The 22,427-nt window shown below is 38.0% G+C and overlaps 1 protein-coding gene across 1 annotated transcript; it reads left to right on the top strand.

Annotated features, from left to right (window-relative positions):
- Window positions 1-1,215: 1,215 nt before the first annotated feature.
- Window positions 1,216-12,961, top strand: LOC136220623 (probable serine/threonine-protein kinase PIX13). The gene is made up of 7 exons (XM_066008422.1): window positions 1,216-1,322; window positions 1,885-2,007; window positions 2,077-2,238; window positions 2,315-2,547; window positions 12,018-12,325; window positions 12,506-12,639; window positions 12,727-12,961. The coding sequence occupies exons 1-7, from the start codon at window positions 1,216-1,218 to the stop codon at window positions 12,944-12,946; spliced, it is 1,287 nt and encodes a 428-aa protein (XP_065864494.1). The 3' UTR covers window positions 12,947-12,961.
- The last annotated feature ends 9,466 nt before the right edge of the window (window positions 12,962-22,427 follow it).

Raw genomic sequence — 22,427 nt, forward strand, 5'->3', positions numbered from 1 at the left:
ACAAAGCCTTCATTCTAATGCACCAATTATCATAGTTTTCCTTTGATAATTATGGATATTTGTGTGGGATCATTCTGTTCATCATTGTAGAGAATTTTTGCTCGCTCTGATACCAATTTGTTGGATCAAATAAATAAACTTTCATAGGTAACAGAGGAAGAGTATAATTGCTAGAAGAAAATTCTCTTGCCTTACTACTTGTATTGATATGTATTTATAGATTATAGACATGACTCTTAGTAAACAACAATAACTCTCTATAAATACAGATGACTCTTTATGAAACAATACAGCTCTTGATAAATACAAAAATGACTCCTGGATAATACACTGAACCAAATTAAAGACTATTAATTATAAGTTTATTATTTCAACAACCGCTTGGACACATATAGCAAAGAAGGAAGCATGTCAGCTTATAAAGTTGACATCATTGTTGTAACACAAAGCTACGGTTAGAAAGCGCCAAATCTTAGTGGAGCCACTACGAGATACATTCTTTTTTACTCCTCTACATGTGTCATTCACACCAGTTAGGGCACATAAATGGTAATCCCAAACTACTCATATGTATCTTATATAAATCGAATAGATGATTGCACAAAGAAAGTGCACCATTACTAAACCCTAAAGTTCATTCTTCTTCTCTCATCTAAGTACCTCTGTCTCATATCCTTCCTTTGATCTCTTTCTTTTTTATCTTATCTCAGGTGATCCACCTAACTAATAGCTAAAATCCTCTCACATAAGTTGTCATATATTATTTATTTAGTAATAGCTTAATTAGTTAAAATATTTACGAGAATATATATATATATATATATATATATATAACAAGAAAAACCATTAGTAATATCGGTTACATTCAATATTATCGGTGCATAAGAGAAACTTTGAATAAAAATTGGATATAAATATGAAAGTTAATTAAAAGAAATGAGAAAATTATTTTGATGAGTCAAATAATGTTATTAATTAATTAATGACTTCCCCTTATTGTCTGAGCTAAAATCATGGTATCCCATATGTTCCTTTTCATCTCCCCTTTTAGTGCTTCAATTTATTGTTATTTTTTCCTTCAGAATAAAGGTTTGAGCTAATACACAAATTGACTGAGTTTCTATTTATTCAAAAAAATAAAATCCATCTCTTCACTAATTAAGATATATATAATTGAAGTTTTCCAGACAAATTAATTAATTAAAAGGTTTGATTATGGATTCTTCCTTATTGGATCATATCAAGAAGCAAGCAAGTTCCTTTTTGCAGAATAAATACAAAAATGCAAGGCTCGCTTTAACTGATGTTACTAAGGCTGAATTGTAAGTCTTCTTATCTTCTCCTGCTTTTTTTTTTTTTAAGAAAGGTCTATGATTAATTTAAGTAGGAGTGTTAGAATGGATTATGGTCATCATCATAATCATTATGTTATATTATTTATATATCCCAAATAATTATATAAATACTACAATATCAAGAGATAATAATGAAAGTTATTTTCTAACTTTATGTATTAGCTTAACGTTTTGGATCAATTGATTTCTTGGCATGATATAAAAGCATCTTAGTTTAAGTGCCAACTCCTTTCATTAATTGAATTTTCAACACATAGTAATTTGTACACACTTCAGCCCAGAGAGCATTCGCTATGAAGATGCATCAGTGATGATAATAAAAGCTATTTTACTTTCAGAAAAGAAAGCTATATATTTTTTAGCTTATTTATGAGATTAAGTTTTTAGTTTAATGATTTTTTTGACAAACAAAAATGATGATTATGTCAAATGAGTCGTATCAATGAGATTATCTTTAGTATGGTGGTGTTAGAAATTAAAGCCCTAAATTATTTAAAAATGATATGATCTAATTTTGTTGTATATAAAGGTTGAGCGAGGAAGCAACAAATAATGATCCTTGGGGCCCTGATGCTAAAACTATGACTAAAATAGCACAAGCATCATATGATGTGGATGATTATTGGAGAATTGTTGATATCATTCACAAAAGGTAAGATTTGAATAATATGTAATGAATTGAAAATGAGTAAATAATAAGCAGATAATGAATTAAATGCAGGTTTGATGTAATTGATTGGAAGGAATGGAGGCAATCATACAAAACACTAGTACTTGTTGAATTCCTACTGACACATGGCCCCGAAGAAATGGCAGAAGAATTTCAAGGCGACTGTGATATAATAGAAGAGCTAGCCAAATTTGAATACATAGATGACAAAGGGTATTCATTTATTTTCGTTTTCTAGGATTATTTAATTAGATTATTATATCAAACTAAACTAAGATGATTGAAACAGATTCAACTGGGGAAGAAGCATGCAAAAAAGAAGTGAGAATGTAGTACAACTTCTAAATGGAGGAATAGCCCTAAAAGAAGCACGTTTAAAAGCTCTTAAAATAACAAAAGGAATTCAAGGTTTTGGAAATGTTGTTACTTCTCCAACTTCAACATCTCCTTCTTCGTCTGATTCATCAAGATCATCTGTTTCTTCCTCTTTTTTCTCTTATTCTCCATCCTCAACCACTTCTAGTGATTTCTCCAAAGACGATGACTGTTCCCAACGATCATCTTTTCACGACAAGTTTTCCTCTAATTCACCCAATTCTAAATCTAAATCAAACCATGTCTGGAATTGTTCGCCCATCCAAGAAACGGGTTCTTTGCTGGATTTAGAAGATTGTGATGATGATCAAAACCACGATGAAGATGATGATGATGACGATCTTGATGGATCTAATTTACTTACTCCAACAAAACATTATTATGGTGACAATGATAATATTAAGAGCTTTTCTGATGTGGGCAGGTTGATAAAGAAAAGATATGATCGTCAGTTCGATGTGGGTTACTAGCTTAAGCTTAGATCCCATTAATTGTTTAGACACCCTTTAGGTGGTGTTTTTGTCACTTATACACTAGAATTTGATTTCAAAACCTAGAGGTTTTTACGAATCAACTTAGACTTAATTAGTTTTTCTTTTCTTTTGAATAACAACATTTTTGTTATTATGGAGTTCATTAATAAGATAGATGTTTTTCTTAAGATGAACTGTAGTATATGCTGAGAATTGTAATGTTCATCACGAATACAATATTTTCCCTTTCTTTTTCTCAAAACTGATACTATCATTAGTTAAAAGGCCTAATTAATACTGTGCAAATTAAGCTCTATTTATACTATGTGTCTGTACATTTTTTTGTTCAATTATGTAATTATATATTTAAAAAAAACATCATTAAATAGTTTTCTTTTTTTATGGGATTGGGGATATTAAATAGTTTTCTTAATTATTCAGCAAATTTATTTTTATTTTCCATATATATATATATATATATATATATATATATATATATATATATATATATAATACTTTTCTTGTTACATTGTGCTGTAATACTTTGGGACTAAAGCGGAATGTTTTTTTTCTAAAAAAAACCATGCATCAAATAGAATTAGAATACAAGGTTTAAAAAATAAAATCTCGAGAATTAGTATGCCACTCCATCAGTCCTGACATAGAATATGATGCCCTTACAAGTTCATTGACAACACTATTCGCAGAACGACTAGTAAAAATGATACTAGCATCTTAAATGAATAAATCAATCTATTACAATCATCAAGAACCAAGCTGTAATAAGCAATGTTGTTAGGCTCTGTAATAAGCAATGTTGTTAGGCTCGGACCGGTCCGACCGGTCGAACCGAGAATCGGCTAGGAAGCCGGTCCGAACCTGTTCGGTTTTTTCAATGCTGAAAAAACCGGAGAGACCCGGGGTTGGATCGGGACCCGACGGTCCGGTCTGGAACCGGTGTGACCCCGGGTCTGGTAAGGAAAAAAAATGGTGGGCTGTTGACATTTCAGGCGGGCAAAAAAAATTTCATGGTTCGATTTTAGGCGGGCGGCCAAAAAATTTGGAAATGGGCTGGGCTTTTTGGGCAGGAAACAACAAAATTCGCGTCGCCCACGTCGTGCGGGTGCGCCCATAACCCGATGGTTAATCAATTGCACCCCTTTCCTGCGCGTGAGAGAGCATTTTTCCTAGTAATTGATTAAATGATTGTAAAGCCCATTTACTTATAAACTAGTTAAGTTTCTCCTTTCTTTCCTATGTGGGATGTGAATACTTGATTTCATTTTATCTTCTTCCAAACCATTTCAAGATGTTCACTTTGAACATCAATTTCTCATTCATTATTTGTCCGTTTTGAGTTTATAATATATTTTTAAAAAGATCTTATAGCATAGAATACGTTGATATATTTCAATTTATTCTGAACTTAATTTATTCGTTATATATTTAAGACTCAAATTAACAAAAAATAACAAACCAAAAATTGTTTATAATTTATTTTGGATGTATCTAATGTATAAAAATAATTTTAAATTAATTATATATATTTAATATATATAAATATTATTTATTTATTACGTCATCCGGTTCTACCAATCCGAGCCATCCGGTCCGACCAAGTGACCCGTGACCCAGTCACCAATCCGGTTTGATGTCCGATCCGGTTCTGATAACATTGGTAATAAGACCTAAAGACAGGTTGATCAAGATCTAAAACCACCTCCTCTGCATCAGTTTCAACAAAACAGCCTTTCATACTCTTTCTGTTGAGCCAACTTAGAGCTTCCCGAAAGCCCATAGCTTTCCCTACATGAGGCAAAAAATTCACCCTGCACAAGATACGCCTCAATGTAAAGTAAAATTATATCATTTATTATTTTAAAATAAAATTATAAAATATTGAGTATTTTTTTTTTTTTCGCACCTTATCTCTAGTTGAAATTAGGCAAGCATATCAAAGTTACGTTGTATGAGAAACCATATCAATCTCAGACATGTTACTCATTTCTTTGTTTATAAAAATATTTTTCAGCTAGCTTTATATTTTTATTTTTGTTGTTCCTGCTTGTAGAAATTTATTCTAGAAGTTATTGAATCCTAAAGGAAATAAATTATTTAGGACAGATTTTTATCACACCTCAAGTTAGCAAATTTTCATTTTTTTCCTATTTTTATTTTACACAACAATCTAGAGAATATACGGATTTTGCCCCCAAATAGAGTACTTTTGAGAAATAAATTCTCATAAAGGTCCTTATTAAGCATTATTCTCACTGTGGGATTCTGCTAATCAGAATGAAATCGATAGCTAGTCTATCGGTTTCAAATTGTAAAAAAACCAGTAAATTAGCTACCGATTTCATAATAAAAAATAATTAATTTTTAAAAAAAATAAGTCAAACTGGTAGATTAGCTATCTGTTTCAATTATATATTGAATTTGAAATATAAAATCAGTAAATATTTCAAAACTAGCACTACAAGAAAACAGCTACTTAGCGACCGAAATTAGCGACCACGTGAAATTCAGTCGCTAAATTGCGACTGCTGCAGTCGCTAGTTTCTTTATATAGTCGCAAAAAGTGGCGGATCACTTAATGCCCATGTTACCACGTGTATTTTCATTTAGCACTGCACTCGACCTAAGATATAAAGTAATAAAAAAAACTATAATATAAATTAAAGAAAAACTAAAAAAGAAAAAATAAATATAAATATGACATTAAAAAAAGGAAAACCCTAAATTCTTTCTACTCTCGACCTAGCCGCTCTCCTCTCTTCTTTGCGCTCTGAACTCGACCTAAGCCCCCTATTCTCTCTGCTCTGCTCTCCGTCCTAAGCCACTCTCCTTTCTTATTATTCGACCTAATCTCTCTCTTTTCAGACATCTGACCTGATCCATCTCCCTTCTTTACGGCTTCCTTCTCCGATTAACTCTAACTGAGCATCGTGGAGCATGCGACATTTTTTTTCTGTATGCGACATTTTGATGTTTTGCTAATTAATTGTATTTGTGTGTGCGTTTTGTCTCTGAAATGATTTCCTAGTTTCAACGTAATTGTGGTTTTATCTTGGGAATATTGAACTTTTGAATTTGAAATCGTTGTTATGTTAATCCGTTGCTTTACCCATGAAATAGGTAATTAATTATATTCACTAATGCAGCTAATTTCATTGATAAAACTAATGCTGCTAATTTCTCTTGAACAAATTGGAAATGAAAATATCTTGTTTATTGAAGTTAGGAAAACAATGATTACAAGAGGTAGATATTTATACAAAATATCTAATTTGTGTAACTAACCTTCCCTCTAGAATGTTCTTCTTCTAACAAACCCAAAACAGAAAATAACAAAAGAGAGAAAGATATAATCTTCTAAACTTGAGTGTATAGTTGCTTCTGTGAGCCTGCACTTCATTCTTCTTTATTTAATCCAACATCCCCTCCTCAAGATGAAGTAGTAGGAATCGAAATTAACTTCATCTTGGATAAAGCATATACCATTTGGTTGGCAGTTAATGGCTTTGTGAACAGGTCTGCTAATTGATGAGCCGAATCCACATAAGGTGTATTGAGAAAACCAGATGAAAGATGATCCCTGATAATGTGACAATCAATGTCGATATGTTTTGTCTTTTCATGAAAGACAGGATTGGCAGCAATATGGATTGCAGCCTGGTTGTCACAGAATAAGGGCATAGGCATTAATGGCACAACCTTGAATTCATTCGGAACATAAGTGAGCCATTTTAGTTCACAGGAAGTAGTTCCCATAGCTCGATATTCAGCTTCAGCAGATGATTTGCTGACTGTTCCTTGCTTTTTAGACTTCCATGACACTAATGCATCTCCCAAGAACACACAATAACCCGTCACTGATTTCCTGGAATCTTTGCACTTAGCCCAATCCGAATCACAGTATGCCACTAAGTTAAAATCATTAGCTGCTCCATAGAAAAGCCCCTTATCCTTAGTACCTTGCAAGTATCTAAGAACATGGATAGTAGCATCCATATGCAACTGAGTTGGATTTGACATGAATTGACTCAATTGCTGTGTAACATAGGAAAGGTCTGGTCTTGTGAAGCCTAAGTACAACAGCTTTCCAATGATCTTTCTGTACCTTGCCCCATCTCCATATAATTGAGATTCTGTATCCAGTTTCAACCCAGCAGGAAAAGGACTGGATGTTACAGAAACATTGGTTAAACCTGCTTCTAATAACAGATCATGAATGTACTTTTGTTGAGATATAAAAATTCCTGCCTTGGACCTGGCAAACTCAACTCCAAGAAAATATTTAGCCAATCCCATATCCTTAATTGTGAATGCATTGTGTAACTCCTTTTTAACTTCTGCAATGAGAGACACTGAATTTCCAGTGATCAAAACATCATCTACATACACAATTAAGCAGATGGATTCACCTTGCGTTTTCTTAGTGAATAGACAATAGTCATGCACTGATTTCTCAAAACCAATGCTTAACAACTTGTGTGTAAAAGCTTTGTTCCATTGCCTTCCTGCCTGTTTCATGCCATAAAGGGACTTGGAAAGCTTGCAAACTGCCCCTGCTGGTACTTGATACCCTTCTGGTGCTTCCATATAGAGTTCTTCATCTATGGTGCCATGTAAGTAGGCATTATTGATGTCAATTTGGTAGATTGGCCATCCTTGAGCAGCAGCTATTGCCAAAAAAACTCTCACGGTCACCACTTTGGTAACTGGTGAGAAACTGTCGTAGTAATCTATCCCAAACTGCTGATTGTAACCTCTGGCAACCAATCGTGCCTTGTATCTGTCAACACTGCCATCTGGCTTGTATTTGACCCTGAAAATCCATTTACAAGTTATGGCCTTCTTTCCTGGTGGTAATGGTACCAATTGCCAAGTATCATTCAATTCTAGGGCTTCAATTTCCTGCTTCATAGCTGTAATCCAGTGGGGATTGAGTTTGGCTTCTTTATAGGTTTCTGGTTCATGAATCTTTTGTATGTTAGCTAGGAAACATGTGTATGCTGGGGCAAATGATATATTTGCAGGATCCATGACATTAGTATAGTTGACTATGAAGTCATCCATCCACACTGGTTTTCTACTGCTTCTACTTGACACCCTGGTAGGAATCAATGGAGATGCAGCAATAGTAGTAGTGATTGGTAACTGAGAAGAACCAGACAATGATGGAGATATATCTATTGTAGTTGGCATATGGAGGTTCGAACTGTCAACTTCAGTTGATTCAAGTATTTCATGATGTGAATAGGATGAACTCCCTGAGGCATTTGAATCATCAAAATCCTTTTGAGAAGATGAATGTTGCTGCATATCTGGATGAGGTTGATAACTCAAAGGCGATGAAATATTCTCTGGTGTGATAAACACGGGCAAGACTGGTATGCAGCAATCATTAGAGGAGATATCTGTTGATGCCAGTTGTGGGTTTTGGTATGGAAAAACATGCTCCTGAAAAACAATATCTCTAGTAACATGTAGTTTGTGATCCTGTAGATCATAAACCTTGAAGCCTTTTTGCCCCATAGAACCTCCAAGGTAGATACCTGTAATTGCTCTATCTGCAAATTTGTCTTTGTGAGGAACATTGTTAGTAAAATAGCAAGCACAACCAAAGATTCTTAATTGACCATAATCAGGTTTTAAACCATGAAGTAATTCATATGGACACTTCCAATGCAGAATCTTTGTGGGCGTCATGTTCAGCAAAGTAGTAGCATGACTGAGAGCTTCGCCCCAAAATTTTGTGTTTAAGCCTGCCTGATGCAGTAATGCTCTTGCCACAGACACTAAACTTCTATGCCTCCTCTCAACCACTCCATTTTGTTGAGGTGTATACACACATGTTTTCTGATGAATTATCCCATAAGATGCAAACACTGTTTGAGTATTAGCTCCTGTGAATTCTAGGCCATTATCAGTTCTTATCTTTTTAACTTTAATGTCAAATTGAGTGTGAACCATCTTGATAAATTGATCTAGCAGCATATGAACCTGATCCTTAGATTTAAAAAGGAAAGTCCAAGTAGTTCTTGTAAAATCATCCACAAGTGTTAACATATATCTTTCACCACTTAGTGACTTCTTCTTGTAAGGACCCCAACAATCAACATGAAGTAATTCAAACTTTTCCATTGAAGAAATTGAACTACTACAGAAGGACTTTCTTGACATTTTCGTTTGTAAAAAAATTGAACAATCTTTCACCGATGTAGAATCGCATAAAGGAAAAGTATGCTTGAGTTTAATATGAGACATATGACCCATTCTATTATGCCAAAGCACAACATCAGATGGTTTATTTATAACTACAGAACAAGCTATATGATCTTTATTGACTTGAGTGTTGGCACTGAAATTCTTCAAGATATCCTGCTTGAATGACTCTGCTGTAAGTCTGTATAAGCCATTTTGCATCTCTGCTACTGCTATTAATCTCTTAGAAACCAGGTCCTGCAATAAGCAGTGCTTAGCAAGAAACCAAATCTTCACTGCCGAATCTGATAGCAATTTGCTAACAGACAAGAGATTGTAGGTAAATTGAGGCATGTACATAACCTCTTTTATACACAACTTATCATTGAATATGACATCTCCAACATGAGTTACCTTTTGGTATGAACCATCAGGTAAATAGACTTTCCTGGTATCTGTCACCAGTTTTACATTTTGCATAATTTGTTTAGATTTGCACATGTGTGCAGAGGCACCTGTATCAATGATCCAACAAAAATCAAGACCAAATGTATCAGTGAGAGAACTACCTGTACAGGTGCCAGCAAAAGCATTGCCTGCAAAAGCATTGAAAGCTTGTTCATGTACCATCTTCCCTTTGAGATACTTCTGGACTTCTTTTTGAACCATCATCTGCATCATTCTTTCTTTCTCATTCTGTGAGTCAGAATCAGAACCATCCAGAGGAGTATGTGTCTCCTTAGCCGCATAAGCATGAGCACTGGATGATGATTTACCACCTGAGCCACTAGATCCAGATCTGTTCCCCTTGAACCAATCTGGATAGCCTTTCAATTTGAAGCAAGTCTCCTTCTCATGTCCATCTTTGTTGCAATGGCTACAATGCTTATCATTTTTGGCCTTATTCTTGCCAAATTTCTTCTTGCCTTCACTAGTGCCTGCAAAATCTTTAGAAGTAGTGACAGCATTATGAACAAAAGAGGACTGATTATCTACAGCATTTTCCCTTTGTCTTTCGATGTTCAACAACATTGAAAAAGCTTTGTTGACATTAGGTAAAGGTTCTGAGATCAAGATTTGATCTCTAATATGATCATACTCGGGGTTCAATCCACTCAAAAACTGCATTAACTGTTCTTCATCACTATTCTTCTGTGCTTCTTTCCTGGCCTCACCACATTTGCAACTAAGACCTGGCTTTAAAATAGTTAATTCATCCCACAACCTCTTAGCTTTGCTAAAAAACTCAACTAAAGTTTGATTTTCTTGTTTGAGAAGACTAATCTCTCTCCTGAGATAGAATATAATCGGTCCATTACTAGCTCCATGTCTTAGTTCAATTTCTTCCCATAGATGCTTAGCAGTAGAAGCAAACATAAGATTCTCAGCTAGATCTTTAGTTAATGAATTTATCAGCCATGAAAATACTAATGCATCAGTTTCTTTCCACTTCTCATATTCAACAGATTCAATATCATCAGGAGCACTTTCTTTTATAACAAAATTGAATTTCCTTTTAGCATTCAAAGCAATGATCATAGATCTTTTCCAGGTTATGTAGTTTTTGCCATTAAGTGGATTATGAACAAGAATTAATCCAGGATTATCAGCATTACCAGATGCGTTCTGGCTTGAGGATCCAGAATTTCCAGAATTTAGGGATCCGCCACCGACACCTCCTCCGCTGCCGGAATTAGTCTGTCGTGTCTCCTCTGTTTGTAGAACCTCAACAAAACTCCTTTGATCTCTCATCTTCCTCAGAATCAGAAATCACTCACACATACAGAGATGATCGGAAGAAAAATTAAGAAGGAGAAAAATGGAGTTTCAACAAGAAATTTTCTCAACCTAAAAGCTCTGATACCATCTTGAACAAATTGGAAATGAAAATATCTTGTTTATTGAAGTTAGGAAAACAATGATTACAAGAGGTAGATATTTATACAAAATATCTAATTTGTGTAACTAACCTTCCCTCTAGAATGTTCTTCTTCTAACAAACCCAAAACAGAAAATAACAAAAGAGAGAAAGATATAATCTTCTAAACTTGAGTGTATAGTTGCTTCTGTGAGCCTGCACTTCATTCTTCTTTATTTAATCCAACAATTTCATTGATAAACTGCTTGGGGTTCGAATTAGCCTTTTCTAAATTCCTAAAGTTATTGTTGCCAATATGCCTTAACATAAGGCATAAGAGATATTATTTTGTTCATTTTGACCTTAAGAAATTTGTATGCGGGGACTAGATACCATGGTTGGTGACATTGAATTGAATTTAGCTATCTGATGGACAGAAGCAGAGAAGAGAAAAATTGGAGTTATTCTGAAAATATGACACAAAATAGTCACTAATCCAATTAGATTGACTTCATTATGACAGTAATTTTTTTTTTTAAATTGAGTTAATGTTGACTCGTTTGACACAAACTCACTAATAGACGCACAAACTGGATAATCGCCGCCTCTAAAGTGTAACTTTCTGTGTGTGTTACTCCGAATTCAATTGCTTTCTACTTGTCTGGTTTCCTCCTTTAAACTCTCTCATTGGATTGCTTGCAAAAACCATAATCATCCTTGTTGGATTTCTTATACTTGTTTTCAATGAGACCCACTAGAGGTTTCAAGAGAAGTAAAAAAGCAGGGAAAAATGTTGACCAGAGTGTGTTGTCTGCTGATTTGTCTTCTCTCTAGCCTCAGCCTCTGCCTCGCCAGCCTTAGAGGTGTGGATTTATTGTTTATCAAGGCCAGCTTTGTGAAATTACATTATGTGAAATATATGGCTGGTATGGGGATCTTTAAACTGAGAAGAATGTTGCTATCAAACAACTTGATGAGTGGCTATCTCTCTCTCTATTAGTAATCAAACTCTGAATGATGTAAACTATATGCAGGAATATCTCAAACAACAGCATCTTCAAGAAGCAGCAAAACAGGAACTTCTCAGGGTAGCAACATCTCTAGAAACAGCCTTTTTTCCGGGGGAAGTGGGGATGATCACTCTCCCTTTCCAAATGGCCAGATCTTACCCACTCCCAACTTGAGAATTTTCTCCTTTGTAGAACTCAGAGCTGCCACCAGGAATTTCAGGTCTGATACTGTGCTTGGCGAGGGAGGTTTCGGTAAAGTCTTCAAGGGTTGGCTTGATGACAAGACCACTGGAAAGCCTGGAACTGGAACTGGAACTGTAATTGCTGTTAAGAAGTTAAATTCTGAGAGCTTGCAAGGCTTTGAAAAATGGCAGGTAACTCTAACTCCAAAGGACTTTCATTATTGGCTACATTTGTTAGGAAAATAGGGAAATTAGAATAGCAAGTCATTGAAATGTGTGTATCTTCAATCAGGTCATGACTTTTGGGTTATTATAATCACATTTGAGATTATTTTATACATCTTTAATTTCAAATCTGGTGGTTTATTGTAGTCGGAGATCAATTTCCTGGGAAGGCTTTCTCATCCGAACCTTGTAAGGCTGATAGGATACTGTTGCGAGGAAAAGGAGCTTCTCCTTGTTTATGAATTCATGCAAAAGGGAAGTTTGGAAAACCATCTATTTGGAAGTAAGAACCCGATTAATATATTCTCTTCTGCAACTTCCTATAGATATACATTCTGATTATGCATTACTACTCATTTCAATCGATTCAGGGGTTCAACCGTTCAGCCACTTCCATGGGAAACACGGATCAAAGTTGCTATAGGAGCATCCCGAGGCCTGGCTTTCTTACACACATCAGACAAGCAAGTTATTTATAGAGATTTTAAGGCCTCAAACATACTGCTTGATGGGGTGGCTGCCTACACTTCTTTAACTTATTATTTTCTAAATTTTCTTACATTCTTCTTTCTCTTTTATCCTATTTGATGTATGTTGCACGGAAACTCCTCTTCCATAATGTTTCCATGTTTCATATCCATTTCCTAGCTATGGTTTACAAACATGTTTCCCTATGGCCGTTTCGTTTTCAGTTTCCATTCTAGTGCAACATATAATGCGAGTCTATGCTTGTGTTTTGGATGATGGCAATTGACACAAAAATGTCATTTTAACCTGTAATTTGTGACTTGTTGCAGTCATAAACAGCAATAGTTTCAGATTTTGGTTTGGCGAAATTGGGGCCTTCAGAGAGTCTATCTCATGTAACAACAAGGGTGATGGGAACATACGGCTATGCTGCCCCGGAGTATGTGGCGACAGGTAAATATATGGCAGTCCTAGTGCATATCTGAATAATCCTGTAGAAGAACGCATGAAATACAAGTATGATGTCGACAAAGAAATGACCCTATTGAAGTTTGTTGATGATGAGTGGGGTCCTGTTGGTAGCTTTAATTGGCTTATTACTCATGGAACTTCAATGAGTCGCACGAACTCTTTGTTAAGTGGGGATGACAACGGTGCTGCTGCACGCTTTATGGAGGACTGGTTTGAAAAAAATGTTGCTGGATCTGTAGATGTAGCTTATGGAATCCCTCGAAGAGTCTCAAATATCACTCCGAACCTGCGGCATAATTGTAAGTTAGTAGTTTTCTACTTGAGATATGCTTTGAAAAGTGCTTTAGAAAGAGCAATCTGCCTTTGAGGAAACAATTTGATCTATCTGCTAGGGCTTTTACCTTGCATGATTTCCTTTAAGACAAACTCCACCGTGTTGTAGATTTCAACATGTTCACTCCCTTTATCAATCCAATGATGCCTATAACATATCATAAATTTCGTATGCAAATCTTTACAAAATTTCGTATGCTTTCTGGTGTTCTTTCAGTAGAAAGATATGTTTAACTTCTAGTGAGTAAGGGAATTATTTATTTGGGTTAGTTTACCTTTACATCTAAGTTCAAACATTATCGGAGTTGTCAAATGTAGTTGAGGTTGCTATATAAGCATTGCTCTGTTTCTTTGAATTTTATACTCGTTAATTGGTCTTAAAAGCTTCTATTTCAACACATTCTGGTCAGTTTTCACGTTTTTTGTGTTATGTTGATACTGGGATTCATAGTCATTTATCATGTTCCAATTTTGGTTGCTTATTGTTTTTATCCGGAGATCAGATAACATATTGTCCGTGCTTTAGGAAAATTGACGATTTCAACTGTGTGAATTATTATTATGAATTTTTGTGTGTTCAACTGTGGCTTTATAAAGCTTTATAAGCTCATAATTATGTGGTTCCTTGTTTATTAGGGTTGTTGTCATTGTTGCTGCTTGTTTCTCTTCTTGCGATCAGTTCAATGCGGGCAGAACCAATTTATTAGCTGCTGTCAGAATTATGATGACCGGTATCGTAGAAAGTAAAAGACGAGCGATTGACAGAAGTTGGAGATACAAGAGCGATTATACAGACAAGTTAATGTAGCTCTTATATATTTTGACATAACTTTATATGTTAACCTTTTTATGATATGGAATTTTGACCTCAAATATTAGCTTAATCTAGGTTATGATATCTTGTGAGTTATATTATATATTTTGATACATTTAAGCATCATATATTAATTCTTTGTAAATATATTTCTAGTTTTCATGAATATTGTTTATTGTTGTATGTTGCGGTTAATTTATTGTGAAGGTTAAAATATGTTTATAATTGTATTTAATAATCCTAATTGTAATTATAATTACTATCTCATATATAAAATTTATAAATTACAATTAAATAAATAAACTGTCTAGCAAATTACGACGAATGTTTCAAAATTACAGACAAATATTCCGTCGGTAAACCGATCAGATAATGGGTAGATCTAGCCAATTAGCGACTGATTTTTAGTCGCAAATGTAGTCGGTAAAAGTTGCGACCACTCAGCGACTAAATCGAACAGTCGATAAAGTCTGCGACTATTGCCAGAAATAGTCGTCGTTTCTCCAGCGACTAGCGACTTACCGACCGAATGATTTTGGTCGGTAAACCGCTAATTTCAGTCGGTAAACTGCTTTAGCTACCACATCAGCTACCAAAATTGCGGTAGCTAACTAGCAGTTTTCTTGTAGTGTAGTCCTCTAATGCTTTTTAAAATTTTAATTTAATTTCAACTTTTAACTATTTATTTTTGGACTCGTTATTTTTTTTTAAGTAAGAGCTTGAAACGGGATGACAAGTTTCTAGACTCATCCCAACTATATTGGCACTAGAGCCACTCAACACCCCGTCCTAGAAATTTTATTAATAAGTAAAAAAGAAACAATAACAATGAATGAAATAATAAAGAATGAAAACAACAGTGGACAACATGTCCCAAACTAATCTTGGCTATAAATAACGTTTGTAATAGGTCCTATTAAAGTCATTGAACACAAGAGCCGCGCAAAGGCTAGGATAGCTTGGCCACCATTATTCCCCGATCATATTTGCCCACGAGATAGACATTCTGCAACAGTATTTCCTTCACGGAAGATATGTGAGATGTGGACCTAATTAAGGTGAATAACGTCAAGGCAAAAGAGCCAATCTCCCATGAGCTCCAAATAGCCCGAATTCCGTGTAAAACCGCACTCTTCCATATAATCATTATGAGACTTCCAAATAGCCCTACAAAGACTACATCTCGATGCTAACGACCAGCCATGCTAAGAAAGCATATCTTCTGTTGCAAGTTTATCATGCAAAGCTTTCTAGCTGATAAGCGAATGGGATGGTGGAATAAAGTCACCCCAAATGAAAGAAACCCAGGCCTCACGTTGATAACTTGCTAGATTCGATTTGATGATCTTCGCCGCGGTTACCTGCAAAACAGAACCGGAGACAGGATCTCCGGGAAAACTCTCCGACGATCAAGTCAGTTTTATGGGAAGGTTGGTAAATTGATACTGGTATTGTGGGGAAAAGATGTGAACGTGCCTCCCCATTTGCTTCTATGTCCTTTTTATAAGTGTTCCTAGGTAACCGCCGGGGGCGGTTACTCTTTCCAGGCCACGTCCCTTACGTGGCTACAAACGTGGTCTCGTTTGTTTTGAGTGGGAGGTTTAATGCTCCGTTTAGGATTTCGGGGCGGTTACTCATTTTACCCGCTTCCTTTATTCGGAGCCCGTTTGATCTTGAACCATGGGCCTAAGTATAGGTTGGGCCCGTGTATATGATTCGGCCCGGTTCGGTTTCACGGATCATCACATGCCTCCCCCTTAGTTTGGCAAGAGCCCTTTAGGGTCTTTTCATATGTTATAGGGGACTTTTCATCTTCGTCTGGATATTCAAAATTCGAAAGTGATTCTTTCGTTCTCCATCATTTCTTCTCCGGCGTCAACCCTTTAGCGTTCGTTCTTCTCTGTATTCTCTTTCACATGTAAGTGTTCCTTTCCGCAACTTGTAACTCGTTCGACCCTTTTCTTATTTTTGCTCGTCTTTCTTCGTTAATATGTCGAACCCTGACCTCGATTTCGCACCGTTCGACGAAAATTACGTTCGCGAGGTGTCTCATGAGGTTGATGAGATGGTTGATGAAGTTTCAACCAGCTCTCCTTGGTCTGATTCCCATCCCGCCGATTTTCTCCATCTGGCGAATACAACTGATGAGGGTCTAGGTTTTGACCCTAAGAAGTTGATTCCACCACCTGTCCCAACTCCCCGTTTATTACCAAAAAAGGACAGGTTGGGAAGCCTAGTTTGCCGCGAGACGATTGATGACTTGCGGGAGCAGTATCCTTGGCTCCAAGGTCTGGAAACCATCATTCCCGGGGAGAATAGAGGGCCGGGCGACTACTCAAAGGGGTATTTCACCATTTTTGTCGCCCAGATTATCTGCGGCTTCACGTATCCACTGGTGGATGAGATTGCTTCCATCCTTGGTGGTTATGGAATCGCGTCCGGACAACTGCATCCCAACGGATGGGCCGACTTAACCTTGGATAAATTTTTGGCGGATTGTCTAGAGGTTCCCCTCTCGCTCAAGATTTTCTCTAAGCTTCATCATTTCAAGAGTTCGGGGGAGTACTTTACTTTCATCCGACAGAGCGGTTACTACGGCTTTGATGAGAAGTCGAACAAAATCCGCGAGTGGGATAAGTCCTATTTCTTCATTAAGTTCCATGAAGGGAATCCAAACTTTCTTCGCTGCTGGGGCCGATCCAATGTAAAGAGTTTGAACTTTGGTTACCCCAGCAAGGACGAATCCGATATTATAAAGTTCTTGAAGAGCACTCCTCCTTTTGTATGGACATATGATCAGGCATTCCATATGCTAAGAAGCCGAGTAGCGATTGCCTACCGCGAGGGAGATCGTGTTGTCTATATCCCTTATCGCGTTTTGGTACAAGGTACTATTAACTTATTTCCAAGTTGATGATTTCTTTTAACCCTTTGCAGGGGTGATCCTTTATCTCAACTCGCTGCAGATCGGGAAGCGAAAGCCCTGGCGAGAAGGAAGAAGCGGATGGCGGGAACAACTTCTGTTGCAGGGGCGAATTCTCCTATGGGGGCGACTCCTTCTGTTGAGGCGGCTTCCCCCCCAATTGCTTCCGTTTCACAGGGACCCGCTTATGTTTCTGAGGAGCTTCCCTTAAATAGGAAGCGGAAGAGTAATGTGGATGTGGAGTCTTCTCGCCCTAGGAAGAAGAATACCTCCGTATCCTTGACTGTCGGTGGTACATCTACGTCCACTCCATCCAAAGCCAAGGGCGGTCCCCCATTTCATGAGGTATCATAATTTATTCGCTCTTCTTGCGTTATTTATTTTCTCTTGTCAGTTTTCGCTGTTCTCCTGACCCTTCTCCTTGTGTATCCATAGCCGATTCCTGATATCAGCGGATGGTGGACCAGAACCTTTGGTAAAGCCGTGAGCTTTTCCTGTAGGGACATTGTTTCTTCCATATGCAATGTCCTTGGGCGACTTCCCTTCGCTTCTCGTGTGCGCGAACAGGTGCCGCTTCCGACTGCCATGGAGGGGATTGAGAAGCGAGCTATAGAGGTATATTGCTTTCCACTTATGTTCTATCCTTCAAACGCATGTCTCTATTCGCTTTTTTTATTCGCGTATCGTCTTATATGCAGATTATCAATTTCGCGGAGGGTGCTCTCTGCAGGGATGCTGAACGAGCTAGAGAGTTGGAAAGCCTTGGTACTGAATTGGCGACTCAGAAGTCGCTTTTTGATGATGTCCAAGGCAAAGTAAAGGTCCTTGAAGGTGCTTGTCAGAAGGCTATGAGCGAGAAGGAGGAAGCTCTCAAATCCCTCCAGGCTAAGTCCGATGAGCTTCAGAAAGTCATTGATGATCAGAATTCGTCCAAGGAAGCCTTGGAGATGCAAAAGAGGAGGGTCGAGGAGATCACAGCTGAAGATGGTGCTCGCATCTATTGGTATGGAGAGCGGATTCATGCGGCTTATGAGCATGGACATCCAGATCATGTACTTAATCGCCCCAAGGTTCCCATTCCTGAAAAGGATTTAGCTGAGAAATGGGACAAGTTGGAGGCCGGGGATGCTGATATGGATGAGGTACTTCTCCTGGATTGGTAGAGTTTTCATGATTCTCCAATTAGCTGTGAGATCCCAAATCAGAACGTAGAAGGAGGGGCACCACAAGATGTTTCTCACGTTGAACGAGATGTTTCTCGCTCTGATGCAGTTACTGATTTGATTGTTGGGGATTCGCTTGAAGCAGATCATCACACAGGAGAAGATGAAGGAGCCGCTGAAGGCGAAGGGGGCAATAGAGGCGAAGGAGAAGAAACTGTAATATAATTTTATTTATATCCGAACTGTTGTATGTAACAAACTGCCAGTATATATATCAACCGAGCGACCTTGCCGCCGCTTTTTATATATGTGCAATTGTTGTTTTATCCTTCGTCGCTTTAATGCCGGTTATTTTCGTATGTGACCCTTGCCTCTTGCCGACTTCATACTTGTAATTTTTCGTAGTTAGTTTTGTTTTCATTAGGGTGGCCAGACCCTTTTCGCAATTTTTTGAGTACTCGTTTATTCGCTTAATTTTATGCCTTATAATTTTTCTTTCAAAAATAATCATAAGGTTTTGCGAATGATGCGTAATCATGCATCCGCCTTTCTTTAATAGGCAACACATTTATTTGTGTTTAAGATTAAACATAAGGTTTTGCGAATGATGCAACAATTGAATATCTTTATTAATAAAGAAAAAAGACTTCTTGTTACATGGGTATACAAACTGTGCGGGATCAAAGCCTCATTAAAACCTTTTATCAGAAAACCCAGTGGGAAAAACTCATAAAAGGAAAAAGAGTACTCGTCATTTCCCTGAACTACTCGGCCTGTTTATATAGGCGTAGATTCTCTAGATTCCAGGTGCGCGGGAGCTTTTTTCCGCTCATTTCTTCTATTTCAAAAGTCGATGGTCCCAGCTTCTTGGATACCCTGTAAGGCCCGAGCCAGTTGACGCCTAATTTGCCTTTGCCTTCTCTGGATTGTATTTTATCCGCTTTTTTCAAGACCAAGTCGCTCTCGTTGATTATCACCTTTCGCACCCTTCTGTCATGATACTTCTTGATTCTATTGCGGTACACTGCCATTTGCATGTAAGCTTTTTCTCTTCATTCTTCTACAGAATCCAATGCATCTCTAATGTTGATAGGATTTTGGGTGTCACAATAATAAATTATCCGATCTGTAGGCGACTTGATTTCAACAGGCAGGACTGCTTCGGCTCCATAAACCAGCGAGAAAGGTGTTTCGCCTGTTGCTGCCTTTACAAAAGTTCTGTATACCCATAGCATATGAGGTATCTCATCCGCCCAACATGTTTTTTTATCGCCTAGCCGCTTCTTGATTCCCTGAATCATGGCCCTGTTGGTAACCTCTGTCATACCATTCGATTGGGGATGATTTACAGAAGAAAAATGATTTTTGATCCCCATGCTTTCGCAATATGTTTTGAATTTTACACAGTTGAACTGGGTGCCATTATCAGTTATAAGCGTTTGTGGGATTCCAAACCGCATGATAATGTTCTCTCGTAAGAACTCGATCATTCGCTCAGGTGTTTGAGCGGTTACTGCCTCCGCTTCTACCCATTTGCTGAAGTGGTCGACTGCGACTATCAAGTACTTCCTTTTCCTTGTCGTTTCTGGGAACGGGCCCACTATATCGATCCCCCATGTTGCGAATGGCCACGCCGTCATTATAGTGACTTGTTCGGCTCCGGGAACATGCTTTTCATTCGCATGGATTTGACAGCTGTGACATTCCGCTACCATCTTCTGGGAATCCTCCACCACCTTTGGCCAATAATATCCCATCAACTTGACTTTTCTTGCCAACGCCGCGGATGCTTCATGTGCGCCACAAATTCCTTCATGGAGTTCTCGCAGTACATAGTCTCCTTCATTGCGGCTAATACATTTCAACCATGGACATGTATATGATTTCCGGTATAAAGTTCCATCTCGAATTGAGTATCTCGCTGACTGCCCAATTAGTTTTCTGGCTAAGCTTTTATCAACCGGCAAATCTCCATGTTCCAGATATTGGCGGATGGGCATCCGCCAATCTTCATCATCTTCCAGCTCTTCGATGACCATAATCTGATCGACTTTGAATGCTGGTGCTGACCTTATTTCCAAATTGCATGCTTTTTGACTCCATGGTTCTCTACTCGCCGCTGCTTTTGCCAACTCGTCAGCCTTTGTGTTCTGGCCTCTCGGAACATGCACCATTTCCCAGACGACTCCCTTGTTTGTTAACTCCTGCGTCAGTCTGCCGACCACCTGATGGTACTTGACCAGATCCTCCTGTTTCACCAGATAATTTTTTGTGATCTGATTTATCATGAGTTTAGAATCGCTGTAGATGACCACTCTTTCTGGCGTAAGTTCATTAAGCAACTTCAATCCGCATATCATTGCTTCATACTCCGCGGCATTATTGGTAGTTTCAAATGTTAACTTTGCCGCATAGTACAGGCGAATAACATCCGGTCCCTTAATGATGACTCCCAGTCCAGCTCCATCTGTGGACAATGCCCCATCTGTGAACATACTCCATTCTTCTTTTTGTGCTTTTGGACATTCGTCTTCATCCCACGTGAACTCATTCACGAAATCGGCAAGTACTTGACTTTTTAGAGCTGGTCTTCCTTCGTAGCGAATATCGAACTCTCCCAACCGAATTGACCACTCCATTAATCGGCCGAATGCGTCAGGTTTCTGTAGTACCTTTCGTATTGGAATTCCAGTTCTCACAATGATAGTATGCGCCTGAAAGTATGGCTTTAACCTAGCCGCCGTGGTTATCACCGCGAGGGCCATTTTGTCCAACCTTGAATACCGAAGTTCTGCGTCTTTCAAGACTTTGCTCACATAGTACACTGGATATTGTTGCCCCTCTTCTTCCCGCACCATCACCGTGCATATCACCATACTAGTGACGGATACGTAAAGAAATAAATCTTCTCCATCCTCTGGCCTGCTCATTAAGGGCGGATAGCATAGTAATCGCTTTATCCCCTCAAATGCTTCTTGACAATCCGGCGTCCATTCAAAGGACTTAGATTTTTTGATGGCATTGTAGAAAGGTAGACATCTCCTAGCTGAGCATGATATGAATCGCCCTAATGCCACCAACCGCCCGTTCAGTCTCTGTACTTCTCTTATGTTCCTCGGTGTCTTCATCTCCATCACTGCTTTAACCTTCTCAGGATTCGCCTCAACTCCTTTGCCGCTAACAATGAAACCCAGGAACTTTCCTGCTCTTGCTCCAAACGTGCATTTCTCTGGGTTCAATTTGAGGCCATATTTGATCAGTACTTCCAGGATTTCTTTAATATCCTGCGGGTGGTCTTGCATCTTCTTGCTTTTAATGATCATGTCATCTACATAAATCGAGAAGTTCTCGCCTGATTTGTCTGAAAATATCTTGTTCATCATCCGTTGATATGTTGCTCCCGCATTTTTCAATCCAAAGGGCATCACCTTGAAGCAATAAGTCGCCTGATGAGTTATGAACGACGTATTGATCTCATCCGCCTTCTCCATTGGTATCTGGTGGTAACTGGATTTCACGTCAGTGAACGATAAAGCTTCAAATCCCGCAGTCCCATCTACCAATATATCAATGTTAGGTAGCGGATACATATCCTTCGGACAAGCTTTATTCAGATCTTTGAAGTCGACGCACATTCTGTACGTTCCATTTGGCTTTTTGACTAGCACCACATTGGCTAGCCACTCCGGATAGGTGACTTCTCGAATTGTATCTGATTCTAGCAAATCCGCCACTGCTTTTTCAATCGCCTTCTGCCGTTCTGGAGCATGTCCTCTCTTTTTCTGTCGCACTGGGGTTGCACCTTTGTCCACATTCAAACGATGGGTTGCTATATCTGGACTTATCCCCTTCAGCACTTCATTCGGAGCGGCGAATGCCGACTCGCATTGGATCAAC

Source organism: Euphorbia lathyris, chromosome 2 (genome assembly GCF_963576675.1).
Source record: "Euphorbia lathyris chromosome 2, ddEupLath1.1, whole genome shotgun sequence".
Lineage (NCBI taxonomy): Eukaryota > Viridiplantae > Streptophyta > Magnoliopsida > Malpighiales > Euphorbiaceae > Euphorbia > Euphorbia lathyris.